The following is a 23,618-nucleotide window of genomic DNA, read 5'->3' as shown; positions in this document are numbered from 1 at the left end:
GAATACACTTTGTGACTTGAAAGAAAACCACACCGATGTAGCTCAGCTCTGCCGGCATGGTGCTATGTAAAAGGGAGCGCGCACTGGGATTTATGGCATTTAGAAGGCACCTTTAATACTTAACATCTCAGCGATTGTTGGGGCACTTTGAAGGCTCTTGTGGCTGCAAAACACTCAGCGGGTGGCTGCATTTGAGAAATGCTGTTCTGGAGTCTAAACGAACAAGGCCTTCCCTTCTCTCATTTCCCCAGCGTGTGGCTGAGACTCCTTCTCAGGAGACCACTCCCTCTCAGCTGCAGAGAAAAGCTTGGCAAGGTGACCCTGAGTTTAAAGGTTCAAAAGCAGAAGGCAGGTACGAAGAATCCACAGTTTAAACGAGACACACTTATTGCTTGAGGGCCCCGCTGCCTGATTTTGAGATCCTGGCCAGGCTGACGAATGGGGACTTGGCTCGTTCAAGTAGGTGTGAGTTGGATCAGTGTAATTTCTAGAGTCTCATTTCAAGCCCCCTTCCAGTGCAGTCTCTTTTCCCATCACATACACCTCAGGTTTGCTACAGATCCACCGTCTTCCCATGTAGCACCGTGAGCTGCTGACCCCTTTCTCGTCCTTCAGATACGCGCAGTCACCTCCTCCTCTTATCTGAAACCTGCAACACAGAAGCCAGGGAGCTGCAGTCAGGCAGAGGCCGGGCATTTCATACCAGTCCTAGCCAGGGGAGCCGTTCTCCACAGTGCAGGCCTGAGTGCGGAGCAGCTACTCTCCCAGCCCCTCAGGAGCAGAGCTCAGGACAGCGGGGGCTTTGCAGAACCACTGACTGTTCCTGACCCTCTATGCTGAGCAGCCCACAGGGGTGCTGGAGAATGGAAAGTCCCCAGCAGGACGGAGAGAATTTGTTAGACTGACTGTCAAAAGGGACCGGTCCTCTAACAAGAGGGGCAGACCATCACCAGAACCAGACGACCAAGCAGGAAAAGCCGGGGGCAGGAGGGATCTCGCCTCCTTGAAACACACGAAGCAGAACCAAGATGACACTGAAAGAGGAAATTGCATTCAGGGGTTTCCTTTTCCATTGATCTATAACTCTTGAGCTTTCCATTGGGGATGGGGGAAAAAAGAGAGTGTTGAAGAAGTTCCTTTGTGAAAGCATGTGTTCCTTGTTTGTAACCCTCACGTGACCCTCCCAGAGTTCATCTGGAGTGGAGGGTGGAGTTCTAGGGACAACATGCCTCTCGGGAGGTTTGGGAGGGTTCAGCCCTGGTTTTGGGTCCTACAGCAGCTGATCTGCAGGGTCCCACATCCTAAGGAGCGTACCAGACAGGGAATCTGTACCCCAGGAGAGTACCACAGAGGCCCAAACTCGGGACAGTGTCTGGTGGCTATTCAGACCCAGTGAGGCTGGAAGCAGGTGGGATCCAAAGGTTGGGTCCAATACAGCAGAATGGGGACTGTCCATTGGGGAGCCCTGACCCAGCGCCATAAGAGCCTGATTTTTCAAAGTACTGAAGTAACCCAGACCAGGGAAGTGGGGGGGTCTCCATCCCCCTCTAATGGCTGGCCTGCAAAAGAGCTTTATCAATCGGGGGGGTTTTCAGTTAAGGAAGTGGATTCTTTCGCTCCTATGGCAGAGGCTCATGCTTCTAGTCCTGAAGTCCCAGGGTTCAAACCCTGCTCCGGGCTCAAGCAGCACTGGTTTTGTGATCACACTTGGAGCCCACTGAAACCCATCGCGGGGTGTTGGCTGGGCAGCCATCACTACTGTACCCCGTTCCAGTGGGAGCCCCAGGCGTGCAGCACCTGTGAACCGCAGGCTCCTTTAACATCCGTGCCTTGCTGCGGATTCAGAGGCCTCACCAGCCAAGTCACTCAAACCTGCCGGCTGCAATCCCCAGCGGGACCTGCACCTGCCATGCAGTGCTCGGCATGCTGCCCTCTCCAGCAGCCACTGTTAACCTGAGCTCCCTGCTGCCTCCTTTCCCCGGGTGGGGGAGGGTCAGACACCCCATGGACCTTGCTGAAGAGGGCTGGGGGAGAACAGCGAGTGTCCCCGCTGAAATCCCAGCGGGCTGCGAGGGCACCTCTGGCTATGGCGGGCTCTGTCTCCGGCCCAGCACCGTGCTGCGGGGAGGGGCCGAGAGCTCAGGGACACGCCGGCTCCCGTCGCTCTCCGATACACGCAGGACGCGAACGGACCAGGGCCGGGTCTGGTTGTTTCACCAGCACTGAATGGTGGATCTCCCTGAACTCAAACAGCTCAGACACCAGCATCCCCAGGCCCAGGGCATTAGTCCAGAGGGTGAGAGAGACTCACAGGTGGTTGAATTCGGTGCCGTTGGCCCATTTCCAGGCCTGACCCTGCTCCCTCCGGAGGCCGATCCAGTGGTCCCGGACACCCTTATGGCGCAGCAGGAATGCCTTAAAGAAAGCCGAGGGACAGCAGGTATCAGCCCCAGCTCCGGTGCTTCCCCCACCCCTCCAGGGCTCTGTGCCGCAGAGAATCCCAGCCGCATATTCATAGAGTGTCAGGGTTGGAAGGGACCTCAGGAGATCTTCTAGTCCCACCCCCATCCCCAATTAAATCACCCAACAGATTTTTGCCCCATATCCCTAAATGGCCCCCTCAAGAATTGAACTCACAACCCGGGGTTTAGCAGGCCAATGCTCAAACCACTGAGCTACCCCTCCCCCCATATTGAAGAGTGCTCAGTTTATTTTGGGGGGGGGGTGTTCCCCTGCCTTTTGCAAAGTACAAGATCACCCAGGCAGTATTAACCCTCCCCCTGCACAGAGCAGCCCCACCCCGGTGCTCCCAGTCACCCGCACCCCAAGTCCCCCTGGGCTGGGGGCAGCTGCTGGGTCTGAGCTCTCTGCAGAGACGTCTCTTCTCACAGATCAGCCCCCGCTCATCACAGCAAGGCAGGAGGAGGGAGCGAGTCAAGCTGAAGTGGGAGGGGTCAATGTGAGAGGATCCCCTCCCCAGCTGGCTGCTCCTTTCCCATCCCCACAACAGGAGCACTGGCTGGGTTCTCAGTCCCACTCCAGCAGCCAGCAGGCCAGGAGATGCCTGAGCCAGCCCTGCCCTAGACAGAAGCTGTCTCCCTATTTGGGGAGGGGGGCAGCGGAGAATGGGCAATCCCTGTGATCACACACAGACAGTAGGGCCCTGGGCCCAGCCAGGGCTGGCGTTCAGCTGCTGGAAGTTCATTCACTCTGGCCTCCCAGCACGGGAGGGGTCAGAGCTGCTCCTCACCCCACGGGGCAGAGCCCAGGTCCTACTGCAGCAGCCACCGCTGTGCCAAGATCAGTGTATGGCAATTCGAGAATCTCTCACCATTTCCTGCTCACTGTCGATCCCAGCCAGGGAGGCACCCGGTGCAGAGCAGCGGCTCCGGCTGTCAGTCCAGCTCCCTTTCGTCTCTGAGAAATAGTAGCATTTCCCTCGGTATCCCATCCAGCTGTCTGGGCACGAGGGGCACCGATCAGCTGATGAAAGCTTAGAGGTCAGCACTGAGAATGAGACAGTCACATGGAGGGTAAGAGTTGCATCTAGAATTGGGCATTTGACTGGTATAAAAATTGGTCAACTGACCAGTCAAATCTGTCAAAGAGTGGTCAGATATTTTAAAATACCAATTTATCAGAATTGGTTACCTCCCGCCAGGAACAAAAAAGAGCAAGACGTTACTGTCTCCAGTAGGTTTAGCTTTAGATAGATATGGATCTACCTAATTTTTTAAAAATGTATTTCACTGAGTTATTTTAACTCAGAAAAAAAAGGCAAAACAATGAAACCAAGTTCTGAAAAACACCAGCGAGGCTCCAAGACGCAATCCGAAAGGCAGGCTGCCTCCTACCCCCAGGGCTCTCGCTGGAGTATTTGACTGCGGCCAAACAGGCAGTCAATTGACCGGCTTGCCAAGCCTACTGGGACCCCCAGCTAGGGCTGGTCCACGGCAATCAGACGCAGGGGGACGGAGACGTTAGTCACAGTAAACTTGCCTGGCAAGAAGGATTCCAGGGACACTCCCAGCCTGGGAGGGACTGACACAGCTCAGAGCATTTCACCCCAGGCACAAGATCAACAGCTGGACGTTCAACCTAGCAACAAACAGCCCGTGAACAACTGAGAAGAACGTGGGAACTTTCACGCAGGGACATGAAAGCCACAAGGGGGCGCCAGAAACCACAGCAACCAGAAGTGACCTGTTGCACTGTGGGCCAGGAATGATGGAACTTAATTCACCTCCTACCTGCAGACTTTTCTTTCCCCAAACACAGCAGCAAGAAAGGCACTTTCTGGAAGCCCTCACCGCAGTGTAACCCTTTCAGAGCCATGAAAGAGCAGCAGTGGGGTCACCCATAAGTGACCCCAAAGAGGATCTGAAAGGCCTGTCTAGTTGAGAGGAGTCGGACTCAAACCCCTTCAGATGTTTTTGAGCACATCACTTTTTTTTGCACCACAGTAACTCAGTAGCTGGTTTTCAAGCCTTCCCATGTGGCTGGTGCTCAGCGAGGAACAGACACTCTAAGTCTGGAAGAGTTAGGAAACGTGGCAGCGGTGATCAGAAAACGAGCATGTGTTCACCTCACGCACAAGGCATGTCTGACCCTGTAGATTTAACTGTCCAGTGCACGGTAGCCCACACCCCTGCCCTACTGAACTGAGCAGAGAAGTCAGTGACTAACAGTTGATGGCACAGGCTGTCTCCACCATCCATCTCCAGGTCAGATGCCACATATTCTGCAGAGCTCCCTGCACCTGCAGGTGTGTAACCAACCCTAAGTTCACAGATTCCCACCTTACACAGTCAGAGCCAATGCTGCCCATTGCAACAGCCTGCCATTACAGCAGGGAGCTGGGATTCAGGGCCCATCTGTATCAGAGCAATCTGCACCAGTATAATCACAGTGACTCAGTGACATCCGGGCAAACACCTCCTGGAGATGCGCTGGAGCAGTGTGGCTCGCTCTGGTAACTTCCTCCAGCGAACTGCACCAAGGCAAGCTCCTTTGTGCACCAGTGCAGTGCGTCTACTTTAGCGGTTTGCACCAATTCAACTGCAAGGACGTCATGACATCGGCACAGAGGATTCTTAATGCAGACAGACCTGGATTCAATCCCCTCTGCCAGCTGCTAAACCCTCCTGGGGCCCAGTGATCAGATCCCAGGGCAATAGAGAAATCCCACCCCCGACAGTCTCCAGCACCCCCTGCCCCAGATGACTGGGGGATACAGCAGGGTTCGTGTTCACCGCAAACAGACGCCCTCTGCACGAGCACACGCCATCTGTGCAGCTCGGGGGAGTGAATGGTGCTAAGGGACCCTTCATGGCCAAGCTCAGCGATTGGGGGGTTTCCACACTGCGCTGGTGGAGGGGTCTAGACTGAGTTCTACGGCTCATTTCAATAACATGGCAGCACCTGCCGCCCGGCCACAGGCGTGACCTGAAGATCCAGGAAGGCCAGGCTGGTAACCTCAGAGCAACACAGGGAAGGCAAAGGGCTCAGGGCAGGGAGCCTGGGGGGAGGGATACGGACCAGGGGCTGCTCTCCACCCCCCACCCCAGGCAACTGGAGGTTCATCCACAGCCCCCTGCAACTGCCTGGACTCCAGCTGCCACCCAGAGGTGGGGTGGGGTGACCTCAGGGGGAAGAGGAGGGGGAGGGGCGGGGCCAGTGACAAGAAGTGGGAGGGCCATGCCCCCTTCCAGCACCCCGGGCAGTCTCAGTGTCTATCTCCAGCCTGCCCCCAGGCAGAGATGCCCCATTACCTGGGTTCCCTCCAGTCTCCAGGTGTCCATTGCCATTAACACACAACTCCTGCAGCGGCTCTTCGCTCTCAGCAACCCAGCTGCTGGCCCCATTGTCTCTCTCAGTGACACTCAGGCCACACACACTGCTGCAGGTGCTGGGCTGGGGTCGGCTCCTCTCTGTCTGAGTGGGTCCGATTTGCCAGCAGCAAAGCCGAGGCAGAGGTCCTGGCCCTGGCTCCCCGTCCCTGCTCCAGAATCTCCAGCCGATGTGAAACTGAGACGGACCAAGCAGGACAGGTCAGGGGTGGGGGAGGCCATCTGTGGTTTCTTGTTCCCTGCCCAGCAGCCCAACCCCCTGCCAGAGGCGGTGCCATGATGCTTAAACCCCCTTAACTCCCATCAGCCCCTCCGCCCCCCAGGGCCTCAGAGACCTGATCTGCTACAGGCCCCGCCCACCCGTGACAGGCACCCGGGTGGGGGAGAAGACCCTCCTCACACACACAATCCTCCTAGAAGTAAGTGTGAGTCGGATATCAGAAGGGGAGGGGATGGGGCTCGAAACAGCCCTGTCCCTGTCCCAGCCCCCTCCTTGAAGGGCGGGACTTGAACCAGCGGCCGGCGCTCCTCTGCCCAGCCCCTTCTTTCCCTTCCGGGGGGGCTCTCCCGAACCCCCCCCCGCCCTTCGGCCCGGGCCCGCCCCCCGAATCACCCCCCTTTGGCTCAGAATCCCCGCCCTTTGGCCAAGGACCGGCCCCCGCCGCCGCGCTGCCCTCCCCATGCGGTCCCCAGCCCCCGCCCAAGCCCCGCCCCCCTTCGGAGCCCCGCCCCCATTTGGTCCCCGAGCCCCGCCCCCCATTCGGAGCCCCGCCCCCCATTCGGAGCCCCGCCCCCCATGCGGTCCCCAGCCCCGAGCCCGAGCCCCGCCACCCATTCGGGCTCCGGCCCCTCCCCCTCCGGTCCCCGGCCCCTCCCGCTCCCCATTCGGTCCTCAGCCCCGAGCCGACCCCCTCCCCGGCCCCTCCCCATTTGGTCCCCGAGCCCGAGCCCCGCACCCCATTGGGGCCACGGCCCCTCCCCCTCCAGCCCCGGCTCCCCCCCTACAGTCCCCAGCCCCTCCCCCTCCCCATTCGGGCCCCCGCCCGACCCCATTCGGGCCCGCGGTCCCCCTCGCCCCAGCCCGGCCGTGGCTGGAACCGGCCCGCAAACCCCGCCGCGCAGCGAGCGAGCCACCGCCCAGCAGCCAGCAGCACCCGCCCACCCACGCCCCGGGCAGGGACCCCTGGGACCCGGCGCGTCTCACCCGCGGGAAGAGCGCCCGGCGCCGCAGCCGGGGCAGGAGCTGAGGGCCCAGCAGCCAGGCGGGCTCGCAGCGGGTCCCGCCGGGTGAGTTCGCAGCCGCAGAGCGACCGGCTTCCCTGTGACCCCCGCGCCCACTTCGTTCCCACGTGGGTCTGAGCAGCGGAAACGTCCGTGCCCGGGTGTCACCGCAACAGCGGCCGATCCCCGCCCTCAGCCCCGTCTCCATGTAACCCCGCGACTCCCGGCCGCTCCGCTCCCCACAAACCTTCCCCCCTCTCCCGGGCTGGCCGGGTGCCCCAGCGGCGTCCCGCCCAGCCCCGGGCAAAGCTCCGATCGGGGCTCAGTCCTCGCCCTCCCTGGCCTGCCCGCCCTGCCCGGGCTCCTCCTGAAACCTTGTCCTCCCTCTGCCCTCCCCTGCTCCCCCCACCCCCGACCCCTCTGATCGCTGCTTCCCCCTCCTGCCAGCTCTCCGGGGCCCTTCCAAGGGCTCTGTCCTTGGTCCCCTGGGGCTGACCAAATAGTATATAAACACATGGGGCGGGGAGGGTCCTTACTGGTTTGTTGCGGTGTAACAGTGTGTTACAAGGAGGGGGGAGGTCTTGAGAAAAAAAAAACACCAGTAAATGTGACATGGTTTATGGCCAGCCTCCCTCTTCTGTTCTCTTCTCCCTCTGCCCCTCGTCTCTGGGTTGTCTCCTCTGTAAACACAAATTCAACTCCCCTCTTGATGCTGACAACTCACCCATTTGCCTCTCTGCACCAGCCCCATCTCCTGCTGGCCAAATGAACACCTCAGCCTGTCTCTGGGACATCTCCTTGTGCCTACCTACCTGTCAGCTCAAGCCCAACATGGCTAAAGCAGAGCTCTCTATCTCTCCCCTCCTGTCCAAGCCCTCTCTGTTACCTCCTTTCTCCATCGCTGTGGACAACGCCAGCATCCTGCCTGTCACTCAGGCCTATAACCTGTCATCTTCCACTCACACCTCTCTCTAGGTCAGGGGTGGGCAAACTTTTTGGCCCAAGGGCCACATCGGGGTTGCAAAATGGCATGGAGGGCCGAGTAGGGAAGGCTGTGATTCCCCAAGTAGCCTGGCCCCCACCCCCTATCCACCCCCTCCCACTTCCTGCCCCCTGATTGACCCCCATCCCTAACCGCCCCCTCTGGGACCCCATCCCCTAACCAACCCCTGTCCCCTGAGTGCCCCGACCCCTGTCCACACCCCTGCTCCCTGACAGCTCCCCCCCGGGATTCCCACACCTATCCAACCCCCTCTGTTCCCCATCCCCTGACCGCCCCCCCCAGAACCTCCACCCCGTCCAACTGCCCCCTGTCCCCTGACTGCCCCTTATCCAACCTCCCCACCCGCTTACCACGCTGCTCAGAGCAGCAGGAGCTTGCAGCCACGCTGCCCGGTAGGAGCAGAAGGCCAGAGCGCCGACGGCGCAGTGAGGTGAGGCTGCAGGGGCGGGGGGACAGCAGGGAGGGACCTGGGGCTAGCCTCCCCTGCCGGGAGCTCAGGGGCCAGGCAGGACAGTCCCGCAGGCTGGATGTGGCCCGCGGGCCGTACTTTGCCCACCTCTGCTCTAGGTCCTCATGTCCAGGGCTGTGCTTAAGTCTTGTGGAGTTTTCCTGCATAACATCTCTAAGATACAGCCTTTCCTCTCCATCCACACAGCTAAAATTCCCATCGAGGCTCTGATCACATCACATCTCAGTTACCGCCATATGCTTCTCTTCTCCCTCTTCCCCAGCTCAGATCCATTCAGAATATTGCTGCAAGCTGCAAAGATCATTCTCCTAGCCCGCTGCTTTCACCATGTCACCCCTCTTTGCATCCCTCCACTGGCTCATCCTTCTCTATTGCGTCAAACAGAAGCTGCTTGTCTTCGCTTTCAAGGCCCTTCACGTACTGTCCTCTCCCAACCGGACATCTCTCATTCACTGTACCAAGGTGTTGACTCCCACCTCCAATCGGGTCCATGCTGCCAGCAACACCCACTTGTTAAATTTTCAGACAACCACCTTCATGCTTTCTGCCACATGCCCTTCATGCTGGGGAGGAGAGCCCCTTAAACATTTGCAAACCTACCTCATTATCCATCTCCAATTCCCAAATCAAAGCTCTTCTTTGCCCTGGTGTCTACCAAAAATTCAACAGCCTGTCTGCTGGGGTGCTGAGACCACTGCCTATCATACCGATCAATACAGTCTCATTATTTCCTTCCACTCCCCTGTCTGTCTGTCTGCATCTGTCTCTTGTCTTATACTTAGATTGTCAACTCTTTGGGGCAGGGACTGTCTTTTGTACTGTTTTGTACAGCACCTAGCACAATCGGGTCCTGATCCATGACTGGGGCTCCTATGTGCTACAGTAATACAAATAACACAGGCTAGAAAATGCCACTATTATGGCTTCAGTGCCCTCCCCCCCCACCACCACCAAAAAGCAGCAAAACAAAAACAAAAAAATCAACCTCCCAGCTCAAAAAGTATGTGTTTACACTCAGCTGGCTAACTCAATGTAAAGTACTAGTAGAGGTGAGGGAGAGGTGTCTTTTACCTTGATGTAGCTAGTCCAGGAATGCTATACGCTCAGCCTGGAATTTACCTGGACAAGTGACACTGAGGTTAAAGCCACTGGTGCCTTGTCTCCACTAGGATTTTACATCAAGTTAGCTATCTCCGTGTAAACACACTTTTGCAGTGAAAACCATACTTGGGAGACTCCCACCTCAAGGCCCTAACTTCTGGTTGAGCTAGAGATTATTTGCAACATTTAAGAGCCCACTGATTGAAAGAGGTTAAACACACACAACGTTTCCCCATTTTATCCTTGTGCAACTGACAGCACTCTGTGTCGTCAGTTTCACTGCTTCCCCCAGAGAAGCATTCACCAAATCTTTGGAAGTTGTGCACTGCTTCAGGACAATACAATCAGTCATGTCTCTCTCCCCCCACAACGTCCACATGTGTATTCCTAAAGACCTAATCATCTTTATTTATACCTCTTCTGTACCCCTCTAACGAGTGCTTCATACACATGCCCAGGGGGAGGGCAAATGAGTGCACCCCACACTCAGAGAGACACTGACCTGGGAGCGATTTCTAGACACGGTTGAAAATCTTTTCCAAAGGAAAGATTGTCTGTAGAAAAGTGACTATTTTTGGAATGCAAGGGTTTTTCGTGAAAGATTATCAAGACTATAGGAATTTCCTGGTTTCACAATATTGTTCTGACACTTCTAAAATCAATCTTTTGTTCACTATATACTCTCTTCCATGCCTCCACCCCCTTTAACCCAAAACCTGAGTTTGTTCTAAGTGAAAAAATGCAACTAAAAATGTTTGCAAAAACGTTGATATACATTTAAACATTTGATGAGTCCCACCCCAGAGATGGCTGCATTTCGGCACTGGACAAGCGATCGCTGCGCATTGTTACTATATGGCTGTCAACCAGCTGCTGCACCCAACCCCAGAGGCAGTTATATTTCAGTACTTGGCAAGCAGTCCCTGGGCAACGCTGCTGCATGGCTATTGCCAGCTGCCCCAACCCAGAGGTGGCTGCATTTCATGCACTGGGGCTGTGATATACCATAGGGATTAGGCAAGCTGAGGACTCAGAAGTAGACCTAAAAAAACTGTGTCTATGGAAACTGAGGCAGTAACACACCTATCCTCCTTTCAGGTATTTTGTTCATCCCTTTCCTGGTGACACATGTGAAACCGGATCATACCAGCTTCAGGGTAGAGACCATGCAGTTCTAACTAAGTGTCTCTACAGCACCTAGCACAGCTCTTCAGGGCAGAGACAGTCTCTTACTACATACAGACACAGCACCGAGCACAATGGGACTCTGTTCTCCTGGGAACCATAAATCACTGAAGAATAAATCCCACCAAATGAGGGTAAATCCATTCTCATCATTGTATCCACTCATTATACTCCACACCTGAACATAGCCATTATATGAACAACATGACCCCATATCTCAATGTCTGTATTTTGACCCGTTAAACTTTTACCCCCAATTGGGGAGATTGCAGATTATGTATTCCTTATGCCATCTGTTCCTAAACTGAATTTCACATCCCTTGATAATCTGTACCTTATTCCCTGATAACCAGAAACTTCTATGCTTAAATTCTGTACCGTTTTCTTTTTACTTCAACATCATCTTAATAAAATTATTAAATCTGCAAATAATAGGACATCATTCATGTGTCCTGGGAGGCCCTTTAGCCCACCTTTGGGGGCTGTAAAAACAACAATAGGGCTGCTGCCATATCAGGGTCTCCCAAATAACCTCTGATCTCCACCCAAGCCTGTGTCCCCCTTTGCAGAGCAGGGGGTTGGGAGTCAGTTTCACAAGCCACTGCTACGTAGGAAGATCACAGCTTCCCTCGTCCAGGGACTTCATGGCTGCAGCACTCCTTGCAGGTCAGGTCCCTGCTCCATCTCCCCCTCTCTGTGCATTAGCTGAGGAGGGGGAGCCCGAACTCCCCTCTTCACACACATCATGTCTTCCCCCATTGCTAGTGCAAGGAAAAACCCACAAAAAGCCCGCCGCAAGGGGACTGCAATACACACAGGGGCGGGGCCATATACTCTATTAGCATCCTGATCCGGGATTGGACAAGGCACCAAGAGCCTTAACTACATGCGCTGTTGAAATGAATGAAACTTTACCAGCGTGGCGGGACATTTGTCACGACACTGATCAGATTAGCACAAAGTGTGCCAAGGGGACAGAGCCCTTTGGTTCACCCCTCCTACGTGTGCAGCAGGGAACAGACAGCGTGGGCCATTGCAGTATCTAACAACCTGCCACGGCAGTAAAGGACCCAGGGGGTCAAGCCCGTGATTTAAAGCCATGATAGGAGCCTTGTGGCTCATGGCCACTTCTTGCTTGCTGGTTGCCAGGAGCCAAAGAGGACCAGAGCATGCAGATCATATGCAGCAGTCAGGCAATGACCAAAACCTGCTGGATTATGTAGGGCCCGTGGCTGGCTGGCTGCAGGGCTGGGACAAAGACCCAAGATGGGCTAACAGCCGCGTTGCAGCCACTTGACCTAGGGGGCAGTGTGCGGGGAACGGGGGAGCGAGAGAGGCTGCTGGGGTTTGCAGGCCCTGATTCCAGGCAGATGTGGGGAGCTGGTTTAGGTTACATGGTGCATGGAGGGGGGCCAGGCTGAAGGGTGCAATCTGACCCCCCAACCCCCCATCAGTGTTTCACCTCTCAGAGGTGCACATTGATTCCAGGGGCCGTGAATGCGGAGTTCATTCCCAGCTCTGGGGTTTTTTATCGCAGTCGCTGGGGGCTGCTCCCTATTTTCTCTCCCTGATTCTTTCGGGTTTTTCTTCTTCTCCCTCCTCTCCTCTCTCTTTCCTTCTCCAGTTCCTGCTTCTATCCCAATTCTTTCTCTCCCCCGTCCCCTTCCTGTATTTCTCCTGTTCCCCCTTTTCTCAGTCCTCCCTCCTTCCTTTCCTCACCTCAATTTCAATCTCTCTCCTCCCCCCCACCCCCGTGTTCTCCCCACCCCCTTTCCTGAGTCTGCTCTGCATGCAGCCCATTCTCTGGGTGTGGAGATAGGAGGCTTTCAAGAGGAACCCTGCTCTCTGTGATGAGCAAAGTGCTGTCCTTTGGTTTCCAGTGGACATTTTGTGCTATGGTTCTTACAGCCAGAAACCTTCCCTAATACTCTGTTTACATGGCTATCAATGCCACGCCACCCTTCCCTCCTCCTCCTCCTGTGCCCCCTGGCCCTGAGGTCAGAGGGACCCCAGATCCCACCCAGAAATGGCAGTTACAGGGTTTGAGTTTTCTCACGCTGTTTTCAAAGATCAGTCTGACTCCATTTCATGAATTGTCCATTTCCCTCCCCCCGCCCACAGGAGGAACTGAATTGAAACAAAAAACAAAAAAGATCAATCAGCTCCACATGCTGCCTACTCATTTGCAGAGGGGTTTGAAGGCAAGGGGACCTGCTCCCCAGCCTGGCATAAGGGGCCCCTGATCTCGAGCGGGGGATGGGACTGTCTCTCGCTGTGTCTCTGTGCAGCGCTCAGTACAATGCAGCCCTGACCTCAAGAGCTGAGCTCTAGGTGCCACCATAACACTCACAGTCATTTATAAGTGACCCAACTGCGTCTCCTTCAAGGCCCGGAAAGGGTTAAATTTCAGACACTGATTTTGAGTCTCTCTCTTGTTTAACCCATCTCCTCCCACGAGAAACAAGTCCCCCCTTTTAAATAAACGGTGAATCATGTTCTAGCAGTGTCTGGAGTTAGTGTCTAACAGCCTGGGGCATGCAGTTCTTGTGGCACAGCACCACATGCCCACTGCATGCCACTGAGTGAAAATCACAGCACTTTTCCAAGTCATTCACCTCCCTTTTAATACACAGAGGTTCACTCTGAAAGTTTTTTTTTTTTAAATTTGTTTAATGTAGCCATCACAGTCTCTTTAGCACATTAATAAGCCTGATATTTCCCAGCTGCTTAGGGGAGAATCCGATCAGACTTTTCTGCCCCCTTGTCATAAATATAAAGGGAAGGGTAAACCCCTTTAAAATCCCTCCTGGCCAGAGGAAAAATCCTCTCACCTGTAAAGGGTTAAGAAGCTAAAGGTAACCTCGCTGGCACCTGACCAAAATGACCAATGAGGAGACAAGATACTTTCAAAAGCTGGGAGGAGAGAGAGAAACAAAGGGTCTGTGTCTGTTGGTATGCTGCTTTTGCCGGGGATAGACCAGGAATGGAGTCTTAGAACTTTTAGTAAGTAATCTAGCTAGGTACGTGTTAGATTATGATTTCTTTAAATGGCTGAGAAAAGAACTGTGCTGAATAGAATGACTGTTCCTGTCTGTGTGTCTTTTTTGTAACTTAAGGTTTTGCCTAGAGGGATTCTCTATGTTTTGAATCTAATTACCCTGTAAGGTATCTACCATCCTGATTTTACAGAGGTGATTCCTTTACTTCTATTTACTTGTATTTCTATTAAAAGTCTTCTTGTAAGAAAACTGAATGCTTTTTCATTGTTCTCAGATCCAAGGGTTTGGGTCTGTGGTCACCTATGCAAATTAGTGAGGATTTTTACCAAACCTTTCCCAGGAAGTGGGGTGCAAGGGTTGGGAGGATTTTGGGGGGAAAGACGTGTCCAAACTATGTTTCCCAGTAAACCCAGTTAGAGTTTGGTGGTGGCAGTGGATATTCCAAGGACAAAGGATAAAATTAATTTGTACCTTGGGGAAGTTTTAACCTAAGCTGGTAAAAGTAAGCTTAGGAGGTTTTCATGCAGGTCCCCACATCTGTACCCTAGAGTTCAGAGTGGGGGAGGAACGTTGACACCCCTTATTTATTATTATTATTATTATTTATTATTATGATTTTGTATTACTTCAGCTCTTAGGAGCCCCATGCCTGGACCAGGGTTGTGCTAGGTGCTGTACAAACCCAGAATACAAAGCCAGTCCCTTCCCCTTATGCGAGAGTGGCACTGTTAGCCCCATGCGGGATTGATGGTAGGAATCATTCCCTTTGAGGTGGGTGAGACTGGAGGAAGAAGGTAGCTGGGTCCATAAGCGTGTGCCATGAACACAGCTGTGCAGGAAAGGAACAAACCGTGGATCAGGGTTTTAAAAATCAGTGTAGAATAAAGGATTAGATGAAAAGCAGATGATGCTATAAAAGGAAATGCTCTGCTACATAATACATAATTAGCCTGCAGAACTCATTGCCCCAGGATGTTGTTGAGGCCAAGGACTTGGCAAGATTCCCAGAATAATTTTATTTGGATGAGGTGAGTATCCAGAGTTAGATACTAAAGGTTGTTTTAGTAATCACTAAAAAATTTGGGAAGGACTGTAAACCCTCATGCTTCAGGGCACGATCCAACCTAACGAGGGTCAGGAAGGAACTTGCCTTGGGAGCACTTTTCAGAATTTGTTCATGCTCTGGGAGCAGCAAGACTGGTTCTTCCTTTAGGCAGCAGGAGTGTGGGAGGGTGGGGCCAAAAACTGGCTTTACCCAGCAAGATCCAACTTACACTCGCTCCCAGTAGGGAGGAAATTCCTACCTGCTATGAGGCCACAGTTAAAGAAAACATGGATGCAGTTGCAAGAATATGAAATCAGGTCACATAGAATATCAAGGTTGGAAGGGACCTCATCTAGTCCAACCCCCTGCTCAAAGCAGGACCAATCCCCAGTTTTTGCCCCAGATCTGTAAATGGCCCCCTCAAGGATTGAACTCACAACTCTGGGTTTAGCAGGCCAATGCTCAAACCACTGACCTATCCCTCCCACCCCCTCGCCTTCTGCTGACACACATGCACTCTACATGCCTGTCTATAGAAATCTGGGGTGCATCATGTTTGCTGGAACTCCACCCCTTCCATTCCACCCCAGTTACAAACGTTTTGAGCTCCGGGTCCCGGTACAAGTGTCACACCTGTCCCCATCTCTCATCAGCCTCACACACTCCACTCTCTAAGCTCCTCCTGGTCTCCTCTCTCCCAGGCCCAGATCAACAAGGTATTTAGGCTCCTGACCTCTATTGTTATTATGGGACCCTGTCGCTCCCCTAGGGATGCAGAGCTGCCTGGCATCATTCACCTTCTGGCCTGGCCTGGCTCCTGGTGGAGTTAGTCCCTCCCTAGCAGAAGGGGCCGCGGCCCGTGCTGGCACTGAGCCCCTCGTCACAGTGGTGGAGCGGCCCACGAGGCTAGGGCCGCGACTGCGGGCGGTGCTCGGCGCTGCTAGGGAGCCGGGCCCGGCTTGTCGTAAATGCTTTAGTAGGACGTGAAGATGTTTGAAGGGTTCTGTCAACCAGGGAGCGCGCACTTTCCCCTAGAAAGTGACTGAAGTATAATGGAAAAGCTGATTTTAAATTGCTCTTAGCGAGTGGGGCTGATTTGATCGTGGGAGCGGCTCCTAGGGAGCTGGAGGCGACGTTACGGACCCCACCGATCGCCCTGGGATCATTGACCCGACAGAGCCAGCTGCGAGAGCAGCCCAGCGGGCTTCAGCCAAAGCCGGGCTCCTGGCGGGACTCGCTTTTAGCCCGCTTCAAGAGCCCCCGATCCTGTGCGAGCCGGGCTCTGTTGGTCTAGGCTCGGGCTGCTTTGGCACTCCGGCGGCAGATGGAGCCATCAGCTTCTCCCCTTGCCCAGGCAACGCAGCCCACGGGGCATCCTCATGGCAGCAGAGCCAGGCCCAGCGTCACTGGGGGGAGGTTTTCGCCTCCTTGCTCCTGCCTGTGCGAGCAGCACAAGTCTCTGTGCGCTCTGCCTTCTCCCCTGGCCGTGCTCTGCCTTTGGATTGCACCTGCTGCGGTGCTAAGGGAGGTGCTGCTGGGGGTCAAGGGGCCAGTGCCCCAGCGAAGCCCCAGCTCCAGGAGGACCCCAACAGCAGCGATGTGGAGGAGATGGGGGGAAGGGAGGAGGAGGAGATGGAGGTCGAGGAGATGGGGGGATGGGAGGAGGAGGAGGAGATTCAGATGTGGGGGATTCCTGGGGCCTCCTCGACTTGGTCCCAAGAGGGCTGGCAGAATCCGCCAGCTGTTCTACCATTCCAAAACAGATGATGTCGGTCAATATATACTGAGCAAACCCCTGCGAAAGGAAGGCAAGAAACTCTGGATCAAGGCTCCTAAGAACCAAACATTGCTAATTCCCCAAGGGCTGCCCGAGACACTCAGACTTCTTGCTCTCGAAAAGCAACTCACTCAGAAGGAAGAGGAGGAAGCAGCAGAATATGCAAATCTCTTGTCCAAACGACTGAAGAAAACCAACAAAAACCACCGGAGCAGAGAGCCAAGATACATCAACTGTCCTCATTGAAAACCTTGCTATCAGTGCCAGACTCAAGGCAAACGTCAGAAATAATCATTAAAAATATAAACAGTTCAGACTGTGTAAGAGGTTTTCTGTTCGGGACCCCCTGGGGACGGTCACTTGACACGCTGACATACCACTGAGCCTAGTGTTCTGGCAGCAAGGGCACCCCTTAATTCCCTCCTGCTGAGCCAGACTGTCCAGGTCTCCCCCAGCACAGAACCAGAGACAGGGCCTCATCTCTCCGCAGAACACAGACAGTGAGATCCGCTCAGCCCTGGGAACACACAGGTAAAAAGGGACTTGCCAGTGTTTTTTCCCAGGAACTGAAATTATGGGGGGTGTTGGAATATTCTGGGGGGGGTGGGGCATGAGGGCCGATGAGGGCTGACACAGTGAGGGCAAAGGTGGGCTGTATGGCACCATTATAAAAACTGAAAAATGTTTTATGACTATTGTATTAGATTTAACTCATGTTTTAAAATCATCACAAAAATTAAAGTTGGCTATTCAAGCCTACATCTACATCCGTCTTAGTTTCTTGTGGTAATTTGGTACTCTTTGGTGTCTTCTGGTGTGTCCGTTCCTTCCAGTCCTTCATTATATGCGACATGATCGGGCAGAAGGTGACTTCTTTCAGAACACAAAATTCTATTCAATGAGAAAAAAGAACACTCAGCTGTAGCTGTTGTGACTGAGATTAGCAAGAGATGAATTCCTGCTTCTTTCATCCTAGGAAACAGAGCACAAAGATCGGGTCGAACCACTAGTGATGATGAAGAAGTTGAAGTTAAATCTTCGTTCGTTCATGGTATGATATTCCACTCTGTGTTCAAAATTCTCTCTTCTGTCCTGAGCACACGGCAGCCCCATTGCTGGGAGTGCCTCACTCCACTCAACTGTCAATCTTTTATAAGACAGGCATCTGTAAAAGCTACGTGGAGGTTGAGTAGAATCCAGAAATCTCCACTGCAGATTTGTAAGAATCAAGTCTGTACTTTTTCACCTGGCTTAACAAACACTTCTTGTCCTCTTCACTTATGGAGTCAATATAAGTACCTTCATTAGTCAACTTCTGGACTGAAGTCTTTGCTTCCAGATTTTCAATGGATCTCTCTGATTGATTGTCCAGCACTAGAAGCTATCCTTGGATCAGAGATCTACTCCTGTTGTAGCAGATGCCTGGATGACATTGTTTAATGACCCAAGTGGTTTCAACAGTAGACTTACAAGAGAGAGAATGGCGAGAGTCTTCTCTGAACTTAGGCCTCCTCTACCGTACGCAATTAGGTCGAATTTAGCCGTGTTAGGTAGCATTAAAACTCAATCCGTCCACACAACCAACCCCGTTTTGTTGACTTAAAGGGCTCTTAAAATCAATTTCTGTACTCCTCCCCGGCGAAGGGAGTAGCAGTAAAATTGACCTCACTGGTTCGAATTTGGGGTAGTGTAGATGCAATTGGATGGTATCGGCCTCTGGGAGCTATCCCAGAATGCTCCATTGTGACCGCTCTGGACAGCACTTTCAACTCAGATGCACTAGCCAGGTAGACAGGAAAAGCCCTGGGAACTTCTGAATTTTATTTCCTGTTTGGCCAGCATGGCGAGCTCATCAGCCCAGGTGACCATGCAGAGTTCATCAGCACAGCAGACCATGCAGAGCTCATCAGCACAGGTGACCATGCAGTCCCAGAATCAAAAAACAGCTCCAGCATGGACCAAACGGGAGGTACTGGATCTGATCGCTGTATGGGGAGAAGAATCTGTGCAGGCAGAACTCAGTTTAAAAAAACGGATCACCAACATGCATGCGAAAATCTCCCGGGGCATGATGGACAGAGGCTACTCCAGGGAGGCACAGCAGTGCCACGTGAAAATTAAGGCGCTCAGGCAAGCCTGCCAAAAAACAAAGGAGGCAAACGGATGCTCCTGGTCAGAGCCCCAGACATGCCGCTACTATGATGAGCTACATGCACTTCTACGGGGGGACCCTACCACTACCCCACCTCTGTCTGTGGATACCTGCAAGGGGGGAGTCTCACAGAACAGGGAGGAGGATTTTGTGGAGGAGGAAGAGAGGAGGAGGAGGAGAGTGCACAGCAAGCAAGTGGTGAATCCGTTCGCCCCGGCTGCCAGGAACTCTTCATCACTCTGGAGCCAATACCCTCCACAACCTCCCAAGGCGGGCTCCTGACCCATGAAGCCAGAGAAGGCACTTCTGGTGAGCGTACCTTTGTAAATACAGTAAGGGTTTAAAAGCAAGTGTGTTTAGTGATTCATTTGCCCTGAAGACTTGGGATGGATTCACGGCCAGTACAGCTACTGGAAAAGTCTGTTCATGTGTCTGGGGATGGAGCGGGAATCCTCCAGGGACATCTCAATGAAGCTCTGCTGGAGCTACTTTGAAAGCCTTTGCAGAAGCTTTCTGGGTGGGGCAGCCTTATTCCGTCCTCCATGGTAGGACACTTTACCACGCCAAGCCAGTAGCAAGTCGTCTGGAATCATTGCAGCACAGAGCATGGCAGCGAATGCTTCTGGGTTTTGGGCGCATTCAAGCAACATTCGTCGTTTATCTCTCTGTGTTAGCCTCAGGAGAGCGATATCATTCATGGTCACCTGGTTGAAATAGGGGAATTTGTTTAAGGGGACATTCAGAGGTGCCCGTTCTTGCTGAGCTGTTTGCGTGTGGCTGATGATAGCCACGTGGTGGGGCGAGGGGTGAAGCGATCATCCCAGAGAATTGGGTTGGGGGGGGCGTGTGTTGTGGTGCACATCCACCTGAAAACTGCAGCCTCTCCTTTTAAATGGCCAACCCACCAGGCATTGCTTGGTGTGGGACAGGAGGGCACCGCAGTTCGAAAGCATTCCCACATGTTAGGAAGGCGGAAGAAGCCGAACTCCGTGTGCCCCTTGGGATTACCATGGCTACCTGCAAGCCAAATTCTGGTGCCCAGCTGCGTGTGATGTCTCACACCAAACCAGCAGGTACTCAATATAAAAGGCAAAACGCGACCTTGTATGGAAAGAACATGTGCTGTGTGGTTTGAATCGCTTGATTCACTCTGAAAGAGTCTCCCCTTTGTTCTCTAAAATGTATCTTTTTTAATTCTGCTCTCCCTCTTTTTCCTCCCACAGGTGCAACTGTTTCTACGCTCCCCCTATCATCTCCATCCCAGAGGCTATCCCAGATTAGAAGGCAAAAAATCCGCACTCGTGATGACATGTTTTCCGAGCTCATGCAGTCCTCCCGCCCCACCACAGTTGGGGAACCCCATTGCAGCAAAACCATCCACTATGACCTGCACATTTCCCAGAGTCACTACCCTTGATAGCAGCAGCTCAGTGATTGCGTTGGCTACTTGGATCCAGCAGCCCCCAAAGTTGATTTGCCCAATCCAAATTAATTCCCAACTGACAGGTAGCAGTCAGGCGTTGCAAGCTTCCAGAGGGCTATCGCCACTCGCTTCTCAACTGTGAGGGCTGCTCTCATCTTGGTATTCTTGTGCTTCAGGGCAGGGGAAAGCAAATCACAAAGTTCCATGAAAGTGCCCTTACGCATGAGAGAGTTTCGCAGCCACTGGGAATCATCCCAGAATCGGCATTCCACGGAATGAACCTGTCCCATTGCCACCATGATGTCCAAATTGCCAGGGTCCGTGCTTTGAGAGAAGTGCGTGTCCATGTCCTCATCGCTCTCGTCACCGCGCTGCCGTCGCCTCCTCGCCTGCTTTTGCAGGTTCTGCACATACTGGAGGATAATGCGTGAGGTGTTTACAATGCTCACAACTGCAGCGGTGAGCTGAACGGGCTCCACGCTTGCAGTACTGTGGCGTCTGCACGGGTCATCCAGGAAAAAAGGCACGAAACGATTGTCTGCCGTTGCTTTCATGGAGGGAGGGAGGGAGGGAGGAAGGGAGGGGACACTGACGATATGTACCCAAAACCACCCGTGACAATGTTTTTGCCCCATCAGGCATTGGGAGCTTAACCCAGAATTCCAATGGGCAGTGGAGACTCCGGGGACTGTGGGATAGCTACCCACAGTGCACCGCTCCGAGAATTGATGCTCACCACTGTTCTGTGGACGCACTCCCCGATGTAATGCGCTTAGTGGGGGGACACACAATCGACGAAATAAAGTTGGTTCTGAAAAATCGACTTCTATAAAAGCGACCTAATTTCATAGTGTAGACATACCCTCAGTAACAAAAGTAGTCCCCCAGCCTCACTACTTAGATCTGTCCTCTCTTGGTGGATACTTTCCAAAGCCAGTCATAACGGTTGCAGTAATTTTAAGACAACTGCCAAGAATCACTCATGAGAAAGCCAGCAGGTTTTCCCAGGATGGACTCATTTGAACTTCAATCCCAGGGTATCTTCTATTTGTTTCCAAAATGTTCAATCCTTTTGGACTCTTGCTGAAAAAAGAGTATAAAAAAGCCATGAAATTTGTGGCTTTTTAATGTCTTGGAGATTCTGCAGCTTGTACTAGCGCTAGTTGGCGTAGATGGCCTCTACAGTGTGTATAGGAGAGATGAGGGTGACACTTTTCTCTGAGCAGAGCTTGTACTCCACTATGTCTTGCAGAGAAGTTTGTAGCTCCATCAAATGCACAAGCAGCCATCTCTTTGGGGTTCAATTGACAAGCATTTAACTCTTCTAAAATGTCACAGATGCAGCTGATGTGTCTTCTATAACCTGAACATCTAGAATGCATCTACTGGCCTACCAGAGACATCAAGATAACATACGCAATGACTTAATACTTGATGCCTATTTGCATTGGTGCATTCGCCGGCCATGTATGCACATATTTTGAATATGGTGAGAGAATTCTTCACTTTTTCAACTCCTGAGTCTTTTCCTGTTGCACCGCATGCTTCTAGAGAGTCAGCTGAGCTTTTTGCAGAAAGAGAGTGAGCATTTGCCAGTCTTGTTCAGAACCAGTGTCCAACTTCAAGATTAACAAGTGACAATGCGCTTAACATAGGCCTCTAGTTTGTAGTATGTGGTATCTCGTGCTTAAATAGGAAGTATGATGCCACAGCCATGTTGGTTCACATAAACTGAGTTGTGTCTCCAGCATTCTTAACAGCCTCCTTAAGTTCTTCTAAAATTGGCTTTGACAGTGACTGGCTTAGAAGGCTTTCTGCATGTCGACGCAGTCCAGAGGCAGCCTTTTCATGTCGGTTGTCAGTATTGGCGTAGCTGATCCGTCCGGCAAACCAAGCTCCTCCACTTCTACTATATAAATCCATGACATGCCCACATCTCAAATACTGCATGTAGTTCTGGTCACCCCATCTAAAAAAAGAAATATTGGAATTGGAAAAGGTACAGAGAAGGGGAACAAAAATGATTAGGGATATGGAACAGATTCCATATGAGGAGAGAAGACTGGGCCTTTTCAGCTTGGAAAAGAGACGACTAAGCATGGATACGATAGAGTCTTATAAAATCTGGATTGGTGTGGAGAAAATGAATAAAGAAGTGTTATTACCCCTTCATTTAACACAAGACCCAGGGTCACCCAATGACATTAACGGGCAGTACGTTTAAAACAAACAAAAGGAAGTATTTCATCACACAACGCACTGTCACTTTTTTGCCAGGGATCTTGTGAAGGCCAAAATTATAACAGGGTTCAAAAAAGAATTTGATCAGTTCATGGAGGATAGGTCCATCAATGGCTATTAGCCAGGATGGGCAGCGATGCAACATCATGATCTGAGTGTCCCTAGCCTTTGTTCGCCAGAAGCTGGGAGTGGATGACAGGGGACGGATCAATCAATGATTCCCTGTTCTGTTCATTCCCTCTGAAGCACCTGGAATAGTCATTGTCAGAAGACAGGACACTGGGATAGATGGACCACTGATCTGACCCAATATAGCCATTCTTACATAAAAAATAATTATAATAAAAAAAAAAGTTTAGTACAGAAACTCCCCAAGATAATGACCTCTTGAGATAGCGATGATGTGAGATAATGACGTTGGCAAATAACGCATTTTAAAAATCTTGGCCTACTAGGGAACATATATTTATGTAAGTTTCCCAGTCACAAATCTAGCTTCTGGAGAAAAGTCACTAAAACATAGTCCAGTGCTCTGGCTGCTGTTGTTTGTCAGGCCACCGTTCACTCTGTTGCTCTGCCCTGATAGCCCTGTGCTGTCACCTTCTGCTGCCACCTGCCACTGTGACCTCTGCGAGCTGGTCTCTCGCGGTTCCACCCAGCTCTCAGTGGGGGAACCTCGCTGCTAGTGCAGGCTGGGCCGTGTCTTCCCACAGCAGGTCTGAGCACTTAGACCGGATTCTCAGACATTTCAGCTGCAGGGGTCACTGAACAGAACAAAAGACTCTCTATGGAGCCTAATCAGCTCTGTCTTTAAACAGTGGAGAGGGACAGGTCCCCACCCTCTCTCTTGATGCCCTCAGTCAGCGCAGGCTAAGTACAGTTCTGCTGCCCTTTACTCATGCAATAAGAACAACAACCTTTCATCCCCCCGCCCCCCCCCCCCCCCCAGTCAAGTGATTTGTAACCCAGCCCCAGCCAAAATCTATCACTTGGGCAACACAGCTCTGTTTGCTGGATACCGAGGTAGATTAGGTGTGAATGTAAATACAATCTGGTCCTGAAGCCTTTCCCCCCAGTCCCCAGCTCATCACTAGCTCTCAGGGAGAGCTCATTTAGACTTTGCTTACAAATCATCATTTGAAATTACTACGCT

At 52.6% G+C, this 23,618-nt stretch overlaps 1 protein-coding gene across 1 annotated transcript; it reads right to left on the bottom strand.

The window, feature by feature from the left end:
* Nucleotides 1-495: 495 nt before the first annotated feature.
* Nucleotides 496-7,278, bottom strand: LOC141998843 (C-type lectin domain family 2 member D-like). Its single transcript, XM_074971819.1, has 4 exons — nucleotides 7,054-7,278; nucleotides 3,332-3,493; nucleotides 2,312-2,415; nucleotides 496-649 (listed from the first exon to the last, which is right to left on the bottom strand). Exons 1-4 carry the CDS (start codon nucleotides 7,276-7,278, stop codon nucleotides 496-498), a joined length of 645 nt encoding a protein of 214 aa, XP_074827920.1.
* Between the last annotated feature and the right edge of the window lie 16,340 nt (nucleotides 7,279-23,618).

The sequence above is a fragment of the Natator depressus genome, chromosome 14 (assembly GCF_965152275.1).
Source record: "Natator depressus isolate rNatDep1 chromosome 14, rNatDep2.hap1, whole genome shotgun sequence".
Taxonomy (NCBI): Eukaryota; Metazoa; Chordata; order Testudines; family Cheloniidae; genus Natator; species Natator depressus.
Note: the sequence above shows the minus strand (reverse complement) of the source record. Positions and strands in the feature narration are given on the sequence as shown.

Coding starts and splice junctions, on each gene's coding strand:
- LOC141998843 (XM_074971819.1), bottom strand. CDS start 7,278: ATGGAGACGGGGCTGAGGGCGGGGATCGGCCGCTGTTGCGGTGACACC. Junction 3,494..7,053: donor GCCGGGCGCTCTTCCCGCGG/GTGAGACGCGCC, acceptor CTGACCTCTAAG/CTTTCATCAGCTGATCGGTG. Junction 650..2,311: donor GGCACCGAATTCAACCACCT/GTGAGTCTCTCT, acceptor TCTGTGTTGCAG/GTTTCAGATAAGAGGAGGAG.